The 15,523-nt window shown below is 38.0% G+C and overlaps 1 protein-coding gene across 1 annotated transcript; it reads left to right on the top strand.

The window, feature by feature from the left end:
- Nucleotides 1-2,372: 2,372 nt before the first annotated feature.
- GCK72_005807 (uncharacterized protein) lies at nt 2,373-12,744 on the top strand (the record flags this gene model as incomplete). Its single annotated transcript, XM_053725349.1, has 9 exons — nt 2,373-2,504; nt 2,550-2,720; nt 2,769-4,925; nt 4,971-6,135; nt 6,181-6,502; nt 6,547-7,188; nt 7,236-7,464; nt 9,537-9,729; nt 12,578-12,744. 9 exons carry the CDS (start codon nt 2,373-2,375, stop codon nt 12,742-12,744), a joined length of 5,178 nt encoding a protein of 1,725 aa, XP_053589543.1.
- Nucleotides 12,745-15,523: the final 2,779 nt, after the last annotated feature.

The following is a 15,523-nucleotide window of genomic DNA, read 5'->3' as shown; positions in this document are numbered from 1 at the left end:
AGATATTGAAACGAGTCTTACCTTGAGCCGATTCAAAACGAATTCAGTTTTAGAAAAAAAAGAAGAAAAGACACGACGAAAACGACAACGATTTACCTTCTTATTGATTTGCGACGAGGCATTTTTAGAGAAATAAGAAGGGGAAAATGAAGAAAAGTAGTGAATAATAACAGGGAGGGAATTCTAGTTTTTGAGCTGAAGAAGAAGAAAAAGAAGCTGAAGAAGAGGTAACTACTAATCTGATATCCTTCTTCTTTTTTGGTAGAGTGTTAAGAGATTCAGAGAAAATGTGGGACTTATTTGATAATGGATTTAGATCGAAGGGCAGAGAGCACGTGTGAATAGATTAGAGTGCATGTGAAAAAACGAAAAAGAAACCTTGTATTTGATGAGTCAAAAGGCAAAGATTAATTTGTTTTCTTTTTGAACATCTCCATCATTTTTAGAAGACGCGAAAACTTTTCACAGACGAGAACTTATCAACACTTGAAATATATGAAACATTCCCGAAACTACTTTTTCAAGCTTGAACGTTCACTTTGAAACTTCTAAAATCATCTGGCAGTGATTTTTTACTCATTTTCCAATCAGCTCTTAATCAAGCTTTCTTCCCGACTTGAGATCTGTTCCATGTCTCATAATCTCTATGTTTTTGATAATCTCTGTGAGCCAACTTGCAAACATTAATGAACCGGAAACCAACAACTTTCAATGAATAATAACATAAAGACGGAATTAATCAGTTGACTCCGGATATATAAGATTAGCTGAACCATTCGAAAAGTTCAATCTTTGTGCCGTTAAAGATTAGTTTCTCTGCGGGCGGTTTTCTGACGTCAATGACTTTTCTTTCCAGATTTTTATTCACTTCTTGCAAACCTCTTTGAAAAGAAATGATGTCATATAAATAGTGTATAACTTCTGAATTTCAAAAAAAGAAAGAGAAGAGAAAATTTCAATAATGAAAACTCGGCGACGAGAAAGCTGAATATTCCATATTTATACCGCCTTCCGAGAAGGGAAAATCAGGGTCGTGGGAGGATCGAAATCCTTTTATTATCCCACGACTTCAATAAACTTTTGACTAATTCCTTAGTTTTCCATTGATCATTCTGATATTTACTCAAAGTAAAAACTCACTTTCTAAAAGGTCTTGCTCCGAAATGTGCCATTTTGAGAGTACTATTTAGAATAAAATAAGCTAATTGAATTGTTGCACAATAAAATACATTTTGTTTTATGATAATCTTATTAGGAGTCTCTTGATTATCGTCATCATTCCCTGTTTTTATCGATTTTCGTTCCAACTCGTTGTCTGACAAAATTGACTGATAATTTGATAAAAACTCATTTTCCGGGTCTGATAAGTGAGAAATGTTAGTTTATGTTCAGTATAACCGTTCTGGTATACCTGCGAGTTGAAAAGTGTATATACTAAAGTATTACAATTGGAAAAATCAGATATTCCACTAAATCAATAACAAATCTTATTCGAAACTACATATTAGTGAATGAACAGTGACAAAAGGTAACAAAGAGAAACAGAAAAGATGAACCTGTATATGCAAGTAGATATCCACGGAAAAATTGCTTTTTGAGTTCTCAAGACTTCGTTTTCGTTTTCGTTTAGTCAAATCAGAATCAGAATTCGTATATTTCAAATTCGCAGAACAAATTTTGTACTCCGTTACGTGCCAATAGGAAGCAGAACTAGTACGAGACAACAGATAGAAATGTAAGGGAAATCAGAAAAAAAAGGTGTGAAATTTATCACCTGAAAATTAAAAGTGTGTGTTTTACGTATTGCAACGGTCGTAAAAACTTGTATTGTGCTAACGGAATTATAATTATAGTTTCAGATTTGATACATTTTTGATTTCTTTCGACTCTTTCGAGGGACCTCGTCCAAATTACCGGACCTTCACTTAAGACTTAAGACTTATCACTTAAGAGTATCCGCATTCTGTGTTCTATGGCTGAACCAATGTTTGTTGTTTTGCTAATGTTGATTGAAGAACAACTGTTCACATTACTGCTTCGATTTTAATTCCATAAAAATTAGTTTCCCTTCAGTTTGTGATATCATCTTCAAATTTTTAATACAACCGTTTTACTTTACACACGTGTGTCGACTCGGCAAACTTTGCGCGTAGAATTCAGCGCAACGGTTCACTTTTCCTTACTTCAGTGTTTGCGGAACTTTTCGATAATTTTTTTAATTCCTATCATTTTTCTGTAATTTCAGAGGTATATTTTAGAAAATTTAAATTTTTCCAAATAAGAAAATAGTCGTTAAAAATTGTTATTTTCAAAGCGCCTTTTTAGCCCTCTGATTGATGATTTATGATTAAAACACTGTATTGCAGGGTAAAATGGACTTCTTCGTCCGAAATGGCGAGGAGCCGTATATGCAGTTTTCGAATTTCAAGCTTCGAAGCTACTTCCCACATGAAATCGATAAGCTCAGTGTTCTGAAAGTCACACAGACAAAAACGTTTGATGAGGTAACTATCACTATCAAGAACCTCATGATGAACTTATTTTTTCAGGTCGGTCACCCTATTGCTGGCGGTCTGTATGATCCTATTCTTGGTCCGGACAATAATTTCGATATGTGTCTGACGTGTAATCAGTACGAGAGACATTGCCCAGGCCACATGGGACATATTCAACTAGCTGTTCCAGTTTTCAATCCACTTCTCTTTCAATTTACGTACAATGTGAGTCCAAATAACTTATGTTTCTCACTTGCAAAACCTCGTTTTCAGCTTTTGAAAGGTTCTTGTGTTCACTGCCACCGTTTGACATGCAAAGGAGATAGCGGCAGTGCACGCATTCTACTCGCCCAGTTACGTTGCTTCGATCTAGGCGTAGAGCATGTGGCGCTTGATCTCGAATCGATTCTTCGTGAAAAAATCAAAAATTGCGATCTGCTTAACGATGAAGATATCGATACCACCATGGACGTTTGTATTGCTCAGCTGGCCAATAAACCTCTTTCGGAACTGACCCAATTCAAATCTATACCGACGAAAAACGGTGTTCAACTGAAGAAAGACATTATCACTGAGTTCCTCAGAAACCACTTATTCAAAAGACTTCAAAAGTGTCCATTATGCAAAAATCGTAATGGAACTCTGAGAAACGACGGTGCTCGTTCAATTCTTATCGATTTCACTGGTGCCCGTAAAAAATCCAAGAAAATGTCTATTATTGGAGATATTGGATACAATGAGGAATCATCACCATCAACAGATGAAGATGAAAAAAAGGAAGATAAACATGTCGAAGTAAACGCAAGTGTTGTTGATTTAGATGAAGGAAGTCTAGAGCTGCAAATGAAAAACGTTAGAAGTGGAGAGTGTGATAAACTTGCTTGGAGAGGAGCCGAAGTCCGAGAGCATTTCCGAATGATGTTTAAGAACGATGGAAATCTACTGCTGAAACTGTTTCCGATGCTTGTGGACGAGTTGAATGGAGGAGACATGGTTTGTCCATTAGATGGATTGTTCTTAGAAAGAATTTTAGTGCCCCCAAAGAAATTTCGTCCTATTCGAATGTTCAAAGGAGCCCAATATGAAGATCCACAAACTCTTAATCTTCGCAAAGTACTTGAAGCCACTGAAACAATCTCTGCTATTTCACTCATCATGAAAGGGGACAAGAGCGCTCAGCTGAAAGAACTGGTTGCAAACAGAGTGCGAGGAAAAACTATCAACGCTCAAATGCACGATGCTTATCTTCAACTACAACTTCGTGCAAATGCTATTTTTGATCAAGACTTGAACAGAGGAGATCGTGACAGCATCGCTGGAATCAAGCAGATTCTTGAAAAGAAACAGGGATTGTTCAGAATGCACATGATGGGAAAACGTGTTAACTTTGCTTGTAGATCGGTCATTACTCCAGATCCATATCTTGATATTGATGAAATCGGTATTCCGGATATTTTCGCCAAAAAACTCACTTTCACCGAACCAGTGAATGCCTTCAACATGAAAGAGATGAAAGAACTGTTGAAGAAAGGCCCTCACCAACATCCAGGAGCTAATTTCTTCGTGGAGCCATCTGGAAAGAAGACAATGCTTGGAGATAAACCCGATGAGAAGAAGAGACGATATCATCTTGCGAAAACGTTGAATGCAGCAACAACTGAAAGTGTTCGTCAAACGCCAAAAGTCTTGAGGCATATGAAGAACGGTGATATGATTATGATGAATCGTCAACCATCTCTTCACAAACCATCAATTATGGGTCATCGAGCAAGAGTTCTCACTGGACAAAGAGCTCTTCGAATGAACTACGCGCCATGTAAAGCTTACAATGCTGATTTCGATGGAGACGAAATGAATGGACATTTAGTACAATCACATATTGCCCAAACTGAGGTTCGCGAGATTGCAAACGTCGGAAGTAACTTTTTGGTTCCTAAAGATGCTACACCGCTTCTCGGTCTGATTCAAGATCACGTTGTTTCTGGTGTACTTCTCACTCTTCGAGATCGTTTCTTGAATAAGGAAGACTTTATGCATCTCGTTCTTTCTTCTTTTGCTCAATATTCCAAAAGGATCGAAATCCCACCGCCAACAATTCTCTATCCAAAACGACTCTGGACAGGAAAACAAGTTGTGACCACTATTGTCAAAAATTGTATTCCTGAAGGAAAGCCCCTCATCAACTTGGACGGAAAAGCGAAAACTCCGCTCAGTTGCTGGACTGTTCCTGGATTCAATCAGCCTTCTTTCGACATGAGTGAATCGCATGTGGTATTCCGGCAAGGAGAACTGCTAGTTGGAGTCCTCGATAAAGCTCATTTCGGTGCTACTCAATTCGGATTAGCTCATTGTGCATTTGAACTTTATGGACATCGTTGTGGAGTGCAACTTCTATCATGTTTTTCAAGACTGTTCACAACATATTTACAGGTAGAGTTGATAAAATCAATTGCTTCACCATATTCTTTTTTTCAGTATCACGGATTCACTCTTGGTGTTGCTGATATTCTCGTAGTCAAAGAAGCAGATGGAAAGAGAAAAGAAGCTGTTATGGAGTCACGAACTATTGGAAATCAAGTTGTTAAAACAGCATTTGGCCTTCCGGACACTGCTACGCCAACTGAAATCAAAAGAACACTTGCTGCTACTTACTGCAATCCACGTGGACAAGGAACAGATGTTAAGATGTTGGATTTTGGAATGAAACAAGGAATCGCCAAATACAACGACGCAATCACAAAGTCTTGTGTTCCAACAGGTCTTCTACGTCTTTTCCCACAGAATGCTCTTCAGCTTATGATTCAATCTGGAGCCAAGGGATCTGCAGTGAATGCTATTCAAATTTCTGGATGTCTTGGTCAAATTGAATTGGAAGGAAAACGTATGGCTGTTACTATTGCTGGTAGAACTCTTCCTTCCTTCCGATGCTTCGATCCATCACCAAGAGCTGGTGGTTATATCGATCAACGTTTCTTGACAGGAATGAATCCACAAGAACTTTTCTTCCATACAATGGCTGGACGTGAAGGTCTTATTGATACTGCTGTCAAAACGTCTCGTTCCGGATATCTTCAACGTTGTATCATCAAGCATCTCGAAGGAATTCGCGTGCATTACGACTCAACAGTTAGAGATCACGATGGATCAGTAATTCAGTTCAGATACGGAGAAGATGGAATGGACACCACAAAAGCTACATTCTTGAATAAGAAGACGATGCCGTTCCTCGAAGACAATTTGGAAGCAGTTACTCTTGCTTCGAAACCAGAGGGTGTTAATGATAACGACTTCGGAGTCAATGAAACTGAGAAACGGTACAAAAAGATCACGAAGTGGAAGAAGAAAGCATCTAAGTCGGAAAAGAAGTCCTATTTCTCCGCATTCACGAATTTTTCGGCTGAAAACGCTGGGTTGGACAAGAAGCGAATTTTAGGAATGTGGTTTGAACTGTCGTTGGAAGAACGAGCCGAATATGCCAGAGGAGTTCCGAAAAAATGTCCAGAAGCTGTCGATGAGAGGTTTAACCCAACATGTAAACTTGGAGCTCTTCCTGAGAAAATGTTGGACGAAATTGAAGGATTCTGTACGAAAACAAGAGAAGAACCAAATGATGCACTGAAGCGGACATTGTATTGGAAAGGTGAATTTATTAATAATTTTTAAATTAATTTACAATTTTTTCCAGGTATGCGATCGCTGGCTGATCCGGGAGAGAACGTAGGTCTTCTAGCCGCTCAATCGATCGGAGAGCCATCTACTCAAATGACATTGAACACTTTCCATTTCGCCGGAAGAGGAGAAATGAACGTTACCCTCGGAATCCCTCGCCTTCGAGAAATTCTGATGACTGCTTCGAAAAGCATCGCTACTCCAAGTGCTTCTATTGCAGTCATTACTGGAACACCCCGTGAGAGAATCGATGCAATCAAACAAGAGTTGGATCGTGTCTATTTAAAGCAATTGCTCAAAAATTTCTCTCTGGAAGAAAAGATCACACTGACTGAAAAGTGAGACTTCTAAGATTTTCAGTTCAAACAATACAATGTTTCAGCCAATCTTCACGTCGCTATCATCTCCGTATCGAAATTTTGGCTGCCGAAAAACGAGAGCAAGGCGCACGTCATTTAAAGCGAGCTAAAATCATGGAGGAGATTGAAAAGAGATTTATTCTCCGCGTTGCACAAGCCATTAAGAAAAAGTATAATGAGATTACTGATTATCAGCAAATGTCTCATCGTACAATGCGACAAGGAAACGCTGCTGCTGGAATTGAGTTTACTAGAGCGCAGAGGTCGCGTGGAATCCAAGGACCAGACAATGGGGATTCATCAGACGAAGAAGCTGAAGGAGGTAGAGATGCTGATGCTGCAGAGGCACGTCTTCATCAGAGACATCGTGATGAGGGAGCAGATTATGAAGGAGAAGATGAAGAACGAGTTGAAGTTCGTGAGCGCGACGATGAGCCGATGGATTCAGACACAGAAGATTTGAACAAAGAAGGTGGAGGACCGGAGACCGAGGAAAGAGAAAAAGAACAAATGGTGAATTCTTCAAGAATTCAGGCGGTCCAGCGATTATCCGAAAACATTTCCTCTTATACTTATGATGTGAAATCGAACAAGTGGTGTGAAATTGTATTCGAGCTTCCATTGAGAAATAAGACTAAAATGGATGTATCATCGATTGTTGAAAAGTTTGTTTGATTTCATATTAAAAGTTATTATTTTATTTCATTTACAGTGAAGTCGAATTGTTTATTGTTCATCAAACTCCTGGAATTGAGCGTTGCGTTGAAACTACAGAGCAGAAAAACGGAAAAGAGGTTATCATTCTGCAAACTCAAGGAGTCAATTTGGCTGCTTTCTTTAAACATGCTGATGTTCTCGACGTCAATTCAGTGTACTCAAATGATCTGAATTTGATTCTCGAAAATTATGGTGTTGAAGCGTGCTCCAAGGCTATTACTACTGTAAGTTTTATGAAAATTTAAGTTATTTTTTTCAATCAAAATCTTAAAAATTTACATACTTGTGCTCTCCAGTGTACTTGATTATGTCAATCGCGATATTAAGTCCAGGATTACAGTATATTGTGGCTTTCGAATTTGAGCTTTCATATCTTATTTTACAAGATTCAATGGATTTATCAATTTCTTTTTACCGCACACACAGGTACATATCACGAAAATTGTGTCTTCTTCAACTTGAACTGAACCAGATGTGGCTTCGTTAACACACTCTCCCACGCATGTCACATGGCGGCCCGAGAACAGAGGGAAGATTCAAGATTTATGGTTTCTATCGTTTTTGATGCGGCGTCTTTCACTAGGCGCCACCGTAATAAAAAAAATAGCGTCCGTTTTGTTCTCCTCGTGTCAGTGTGATATATCTTCTATTAATTGAGCGAGGAGAAGTAAGAAAGAGAGAGTATTGGCGCGAACTACATTCACACTCCCATGTGAACGACACGTGTTAACACGAAAAGACTATGAAGTCTGCCTGTTTTTTGGAAGATATTGTAAATTAGTTTGAGTTCTTCAGTGACGTAGTTGATCTTCGAAAGATTTCGTAAAGAAAAAGGAGACGAGGTCGGATCTCTGCAGGAAACGCGAATTCCTAATCGTCGTAATTGCGGAAGCTTTCGAAAGACGAGCGATGATAAACTTTGAACTTGTCTCGTAAGAAATGCCCGGTTTCTTTAATGATTTCTCGAATGAGTGATGAGATTGCTTCAAGACACAAAGACGTTTTTTCATCGAATTATTTTCGGCAACAACGGCTGCAAATCGAAGTCAAAAGACCGAAAGTAGACGTTTTACAGAAGCTGTTACAGTGCAAGTAGTGTCACATGCTGAATGGAGAAGACAGTGTTCACGTTGATTTATCTGAAATAGAGGAAAAACATTTTTTTAATCACAAGCAAGTTGTCGATAAAGAACACTCCGTCCGAAACCTTTGTCAATATTTCCTTTGTTGAATACCAGTAATATCCACCTGTCTTGAGACCATATACATGGTGGTACCGAGTGCCAAGTACCCACCATCACATAAACATCGACACGAAAGTCGTCAGTGTCCTTCCTCGACTGGACTTCCTCAAGAGAGTTCCGAAATTACATTCCACTCTCTCTGCCTGGTACCCTTTTCTTCTTCGAATTCAAAGAAAGTGATTAGTGTTAGTGAGGCATAGACACAGTGAGGAATCTTTTTTCTCTTGAAATGTCGTTCTCTCTAAATGACACCGTAGAAACTGTATCTTAAAAGAATAGTGTGGATCTAAGAGATACTCAAAGAGAAAAAGGCTGTTTAGGAATGGGCGGTCCGAAGTGTTTCTCTCAGTGTCCGTCGTCGCACCGCGCTGCATCGACTTTGTCGTCTTCTAGTGTCGCCGATTATGTGTGTTCGTCTCTTTCTGATCTCGCGACGTCACTGCGCCCCGTTCTTCTGATGTCTCCGCTGACTATATTCTTTGAGACGTGCTCTTCTCTTTCATCGATTATTGACTATTTGTGATGAAGATGATTGAAGATGGAGAGTGTGGAAGGTGATTAAAACTTTTCCTCCTACTCCTCCCACCTCTCCTCCCCTATTTCTTCCTAACTTTTACTATTATAAAAGGGTAGAAATATTGGACCAATTGTTTCAATCATAACTATTTTTTGATGACAAGGAAGAAAAATTGGTGAGAAACACTCACATGCTATATTTAGAAGAAGTTCACACTGAAAAACAAGTCCAGTTTTGGTTGATAAACAGTTGTAAAGTGAACGAGGGACAAAGAACAAGACTTTTCGTTCAAATTCTAGTAATTTACTACGAGGAAGTTGTCTTGAATATCACAAGGTTAAAAAAATATTTTCAATAATTGAGAACTGAAACAGCAGGGATCACTGAAAAGCAACCTAATTGGTATTGAATAGAGACAACTAAAAACATCAATTTGAACATTTCTGATTGAAATCCAATACACCAAACATTCCAAGAAGAATGTTTTAATGCAATTATTGTAAGGAACCAACTAAATGACATTATCCTTTTTCAGGAAATGAACAATGTGTTTGCGGTTTACGGTATCGAAGTGTCAAAACGGCATCTTTCTTTAACTGCCGATTACATGACATTCACTGGACAAATCCAACCATTCAATCGTGGAGCAATGTCTTCCAGTTCATCACCTCTTCAAAAGATGACATTCGAAACGACGATGGCATTTCTACGTGAGGCACTCTTGCAAGGTTTGTCTTTTTCTGACCCCCAAAATACTTGGAATACTTGGATAATTTGGGAGTGGTATACCAAGGGCGTTTTGAGCGGAAAAATTTGGAAGTTGTGAGATTAGGTTTCTGCAGAAATTTTCGGAGGAAATTGTGTCCTTTGAAGATCATGACCAGTTTTAAAAGACACAATGAACAGTGATCTTTTGGTAACGGCAGTAGACAGGATCACCATCGCAAAAGAGATATTTATCATCTTTCCCCTCATTCTGGGTTCACAAAGTTATCCAGTCAATCACTCTTTAGAAAATGATAACGATCATTGGTATCAAAAAGTGTTCTCAATTTTATTGTTGATGAACGGGAAGGAAGGAAGCAAAATTTGAAAATTTATATTTGTTGGTTATCTTTTTGGAATGGATGTACATCAAGATTCTTGATTCAAGAATCAAAATGAGACAAAAAATCTATGGTGATCGGTTAAATTGATCATGAGGAAAAAGTGAGTAACAAAGTAAACTATTATGTTTTTTTCGTCATGGGAAGAAGATTCTACGCGATTCTAATTTATAGGGTTGTTTTCATGAGCAAAGTTCTTTGTTTCTCCTGTAGGCCTTCAAAGTCCAATCAATAGGCGATCTAATGAACGATTTTCTGTCTGTCTGAATGGAAAAAAGTAGTTTTTGTTAAGCTGTATACTTTCATTCCACTATGTTTTTCTATTTTTCTCCCATTTCTCTCCCCGATGCTTTTCCTCAGACATTCAGGCCCTCATTTCGCCGTGAAAATCACTGTCTCTGCACGCATGTGTATGACGCGTGAAGATCATTGAAGAACGCCGTCTTACCCGTCTCCAATTGCAAGCACTGTCGTTGCTGCTGCGACTGCTTTTTTGCAGAAAAAAGTCACATCTGGCTTGAAAGTTGTTGTGTTCCTGACTTCCCTTTCATTGAACATGCGGAAGTTGCAAGAGATCATGGTTCATGAGAAAAAGATAAACGGAGTGAGCACAAATCTTCATGTTATCTGTTTACATTAGCACCCCTCACCACGTGAAATGACGTGGCGAGACCATATGTTAGTCACCGGCGGTGAAATAACTGGACTACACACTCGCTGAGATCGAAGCACAATCTCGTCTTCATTTGCCAAACATTTTACTGGAAATCAGAATATAACCCGAGTATCGTAACATCTAAACTACTGTGATAGTGATTTATTCGTATACAGGTGAAACACAGTTATTATTAGTTTGTTTGTCAAATAAGGAAGGTATTTCTTGATGCCATCTAATTCTTTTTTAACATTTCTCTTCGATCTTGACCAGTCACATAGTGGGTTGTGAGAAAGTGACGAGTACTTCACCACGTGCGGTCTGATTGATACTGAAGTTGTTTTCACGTGAATAAGCCGTCGCAGTGTTCGTATAATTTCGTAAATTAGAATTTTAGTGTTTTCATTTTATCTTATTGTTGATTGCAACCAGGAAGAATGTGTGACTCGTTTCCTTGTTTTTCTGTCTAATAGGAATGAGATTATGTCTGCAGTATAGGATTTTGCTTCAATATTCTTGTAGTTGACAAGCAATTGCCTATAGCCGTCAAAACATATTTTCGACGGGTGACACCTTACAAAGACGTAATCTTATCGAGCAGTTCCACTTACTTGGGCACCGTTTCAAACAACCAGCTCCTCTTCTCTCTACCGTGGACGTCTTCATTTTCAGAGTACTCCATCTTCTATGAGAAATAGGGAAAAAGAAGAAGAAATACTTGTTTTATTTTTGTTTTGTTGATTATGTGGTTGGCAGGCAACATCAACTAGTGATAGTGTATGTTGGCCTGCTTAGCGCCTTTTCAATCTCCATCTATCACGGAGGTGGTTGACGATGATGATTGGTGACAGTAATGACAGAAACAGCTACGTGGTAGTAACCACTTCAGAGTTTTGCTATCGTTTGGATAGTGTGACCCTGTCCGCCGGTTGTAGTCCACTCAGTATTTCGTACTTTTAAAGGTTGATTCACTCTCAGATTCTTGTTTTGGCGTTTCAAGCAAGAATTTTGACGTCAACTCTTTCTTCGCAACCGAAAAATTAGTAGCCGACAAATTAACTTCGCGAGCAGTTGTTTCCCTGAAAGAGAGTCCGGTGTTACAGGAAAATAATTTTTGACGATGCCCTTCACGTGTGATTCTTACCTTGAAACTGCACCTAAAATATACCTTTCTTTTGAGTGTCTTCGGAGTCATAGGATGTGTGATGTGTGTTCCCACTGAGTGTCCGAAAGTGAATTGATAAGGCCATGATCTATTTAGAAAAAGGAAAGTAAAAACTAATTTTTATTTTAAAAAAATGAGATCACAATGTTTGTATGAGAACCTGGGGAAAAGTTCAAGTTCAACGAGGTGTTGTTTCAGATTTCATTCTATTTTGAATGCCAGAAATTTAAATGTTTCGTTTTCTACATCACTGTGATTCATTCCTATGACTAATACTATTTTTCTGAACAGCAAAGGGCAAAGATTACAGTTTTTATTATTCATCTATGGGAATGAGTCTACGTGTATGAGCAATATTCAGCAAATATTGCTACGTATAGAGAGAAAGGATTTGAGAGCGGAACAGAACAACAATAATATCTAATTGTTGCAGAAGACGTAGGAAGCCTTATTTTTCTCAGAGCCCCTCACGACGTCACAGTTTAAAGTACTTGGAAAGAAACTATTGTCAGCGTGCGGAGCACCCACACTCGATACCTCGCGCTCGCACTCGTTTGATAAGACGATAACGTCCGAATTGAACTACAATTCACATTTTGACATCTACGCACAGAACTAGAAAAATTGTTTTTGATGTAACTTGATTTCAGGCGAGGAAGACAATGTGAACTCTCCGTCTGCTCGTATTGTGATGGGTGCACTTCCACGTGGAGGAACTGGATCATTTGATCTTCTTCTCAACCCAAAAATGCAATCGGAACGTGAAGAGCACGAAGCCGAACGGGCTCGAAGACGAGGAGCCAAACACAGTTATTAGAGCGTTTTAGAGATCAATTCACTGTTACCTTGTTTTGGCAATTGTTTTTTTTCTTAATTGAAAATCTTGTTTTTGCTCTTATTGTTGAATTTTTAATTTTTCTTCACAATTCTTGTTTCACCGAAAAGTTAGTTGTTTTTGTTACCATTGTTTTAAGTTTGAAATGAATTCTTCGAAAATGAAAAGCGTTGTTAAATTAACTTTCACTTTATCAACTTTCCAGCTCTATTCACTCTAATTCAAAACCATCTCCATTTCTACGGTATTTTCTCCATGTAACTCAAGCCAGTTTTTAATGATAATCATCATTTATTATATGTACAAATGCACAAATGATTTGTGCTTTTCAGTATGAGATTCTTCTTTGGCAAAAAGTGGGAATTGGGATCACAATTGGGAGGGAGAGATAGCGAGAGACGCAGAAAGAAAGATGGTGTTGAATTAAAGCAAATTTCAGATGAGGCAAGAAGTCGTGGTTTCTCAGATGTAATCGTGTTGGAAACCATGTCGAATTGGAGATCATTTTGAATTTAAGATGATGTTGTTGTTGATGTTGTTGTAGTTGATTGTTCACTGAAAATATAGAAAATGAGAAATTGAAAGAAAAGAAAAAAGGGTTGAGAAAGTCAAAGAAACATCTTGAGATGCTCTTTTCGAAATGCTCAAACTCACCATTTAGTGAATCGATCTCTCGTACAAGGTTCGAATCTTTTGAATCTTCGGAAAGAGACGAATTCAAGGGTATCACGGGATGGATGAATGATGCTGATCATTTTTGAAGAATAAGAGAGGAATGAGCTCAAGGATATATAGAATTCCTTGTCTCTTTATCAGTGTCTATTATCAGTTTAAAGAGTCGATATGCCGACGACAACGCAACGCTTTTATAGTGAAGAGGTAGGCGGGGCGTTGTGACTCCTCCTCTTCTTTTCCTTCTCCTTCTTCTTCTCACACGGCAGCAGTTTCGACCAACTATTGAGACCATGTTGGCAGGGTGCCAACAAATGGGCGGAGCCTAAAAGAACTTTCTGCTTTCTGGGTACTCCGTGTACTGTCTAGAATAAGAAATAGAAGAGAGGAAAGAACAATTGAGAAATAGAAAGAGAGAGAGAGACTGGTTTGGTTATGAGAAACAAGGATTACGGTAGGTCTCTCCTTTCTTTTTTTGACAATGGAAAAAGAACGGACTGTTTAATTAATTGACTTTTTTGTTTGGGTTTTTTGTTTTGTTTTTTTTAGAAATAAATAGATTCTTGATTGGAACCAGAAACAGTTCCTTTTGTTACATTCTTTCTTTGTGATTGGTTTCTTTTTTAGATTTTCAGTTTCAGAAAAACGTTCCACATGGGTCGTTTCAAATTGTTCCGGTTTAGGATCTGAATCCAAGAAGTAGATCAATTCATAAATATAGAAATTCCAAAGTGACTGAGTTGAAAGATATGAGAAGGATTACGGTAGGTATTTCGAGAATTCATTCATCTGATTAACTTCTATATGATGGCTTACAGATCCTGCTGATTTTGGATTGAAAATGTTGTTTTCGTCTTACTCTACAGTAATCCGGACTGCATTCTTCATCTTCGCGTGTTTTTCCAAGTAACGAGGAAGTAAAACTACAGTAGTCTCGTGAACACTTCCAGCATCAGGCTAGATGTCATGGCTCAAGAATCACGTTTGCAACCAGATTAAAGGCAGATTAAAGGTAGAATTAAAATCATTGCTCAACGATTGAAGATTACTCTTTCGGGAGAGGAGATCCGCCTACATGTTTTCTGAAGACTTCCTGAAAACGAGAATCTTCTTTTACGTTTTTTTAAGATCATGATCTAGACATTTCACTTCAATTTCATTTTGAGTGAGTGAGTGGGATTCAATTCCCTTTAAGACAAGCTTGTCATTCTCAAGAATCGAAAACATACGTTCATTTTGTATGTCATTCTGTCATTTCCAGCTAAATGATATCATATGATTTTTCTCTTTTTCATAAGGAAACAAAAGCCAATTTAATGATCAGGTACTTTGTAATCAAACAAGAAACATTTCTCTCATTTGCCCAACAAAACAACAATATCGCGTCATTTTATGTATTAATTTGCAACTCCCCGGCATTTCGAAAGATTTCCAAAAGTACAGTAGTCTATTGGTGCTACGTGTTGAGTTAATCGTTTTCTGCACCTTGCTAATTTTGATAAAAAGATCAGTCTGAAGACGTCACGAAATAATGAATTCTCGCCTTCTTCTGGTAGGTCAATTGACTTTTTGGTGATAAAAGATAATAGTACAATTGATATTTTGAGGACAAGTTACAGTCTGAAAATGTGGAGAACCGGTTGTCATTCGATTCCTATCTCATTTACATATCAGATCAACCTTGAAATGAGATATAAACAACTTTCCCTTATCACAATATCTACCGTAATATTTTCTGATCATTTCAAAATGAGTAACTTGATAAAATGACCACTGGTACTCAATTATTACACTCTTTCTTATTTTCGAAACAGACAGAAAATCTGAACGAACGGCTACTATTTCACGTGATGACAGTATCATTTTCTTATCATTTTTCTTCGTTTTTTCTTCGATCAAGTATCGAAATAGAAGACGTGATCGGCTATTTTGGTATTCACTGGGTGGTTGATTGTTTCTATTTTGAGAAATCTCTGATCAGATATGAGATATAGTTCACGTGAACTCCAGTATATTGTCTGGAGTGTTGGAATTCATGAGAATATTGTGGAATGTGGGAAAATAAAAAATAGAAGAAAAGGGAAGAAGA

Source organism: Caenorhabditis remanei, chromosome II (assembly GCF_010183535.1).
Source record: "Caenorhabditis remanei strain PX506 chromosome II, whole genome shotgun sequence".
Classification (NCBI taxonomy): Eukaryota; Metazoa; Nematoda; class Chromadorea; order Rhabditida; family Rhabditidae; genus Caenorhabditis; species Caenorhabditis remanei.
This window is presented reverse-complemented; position numbering and strand designations above follow the sequence as displayed.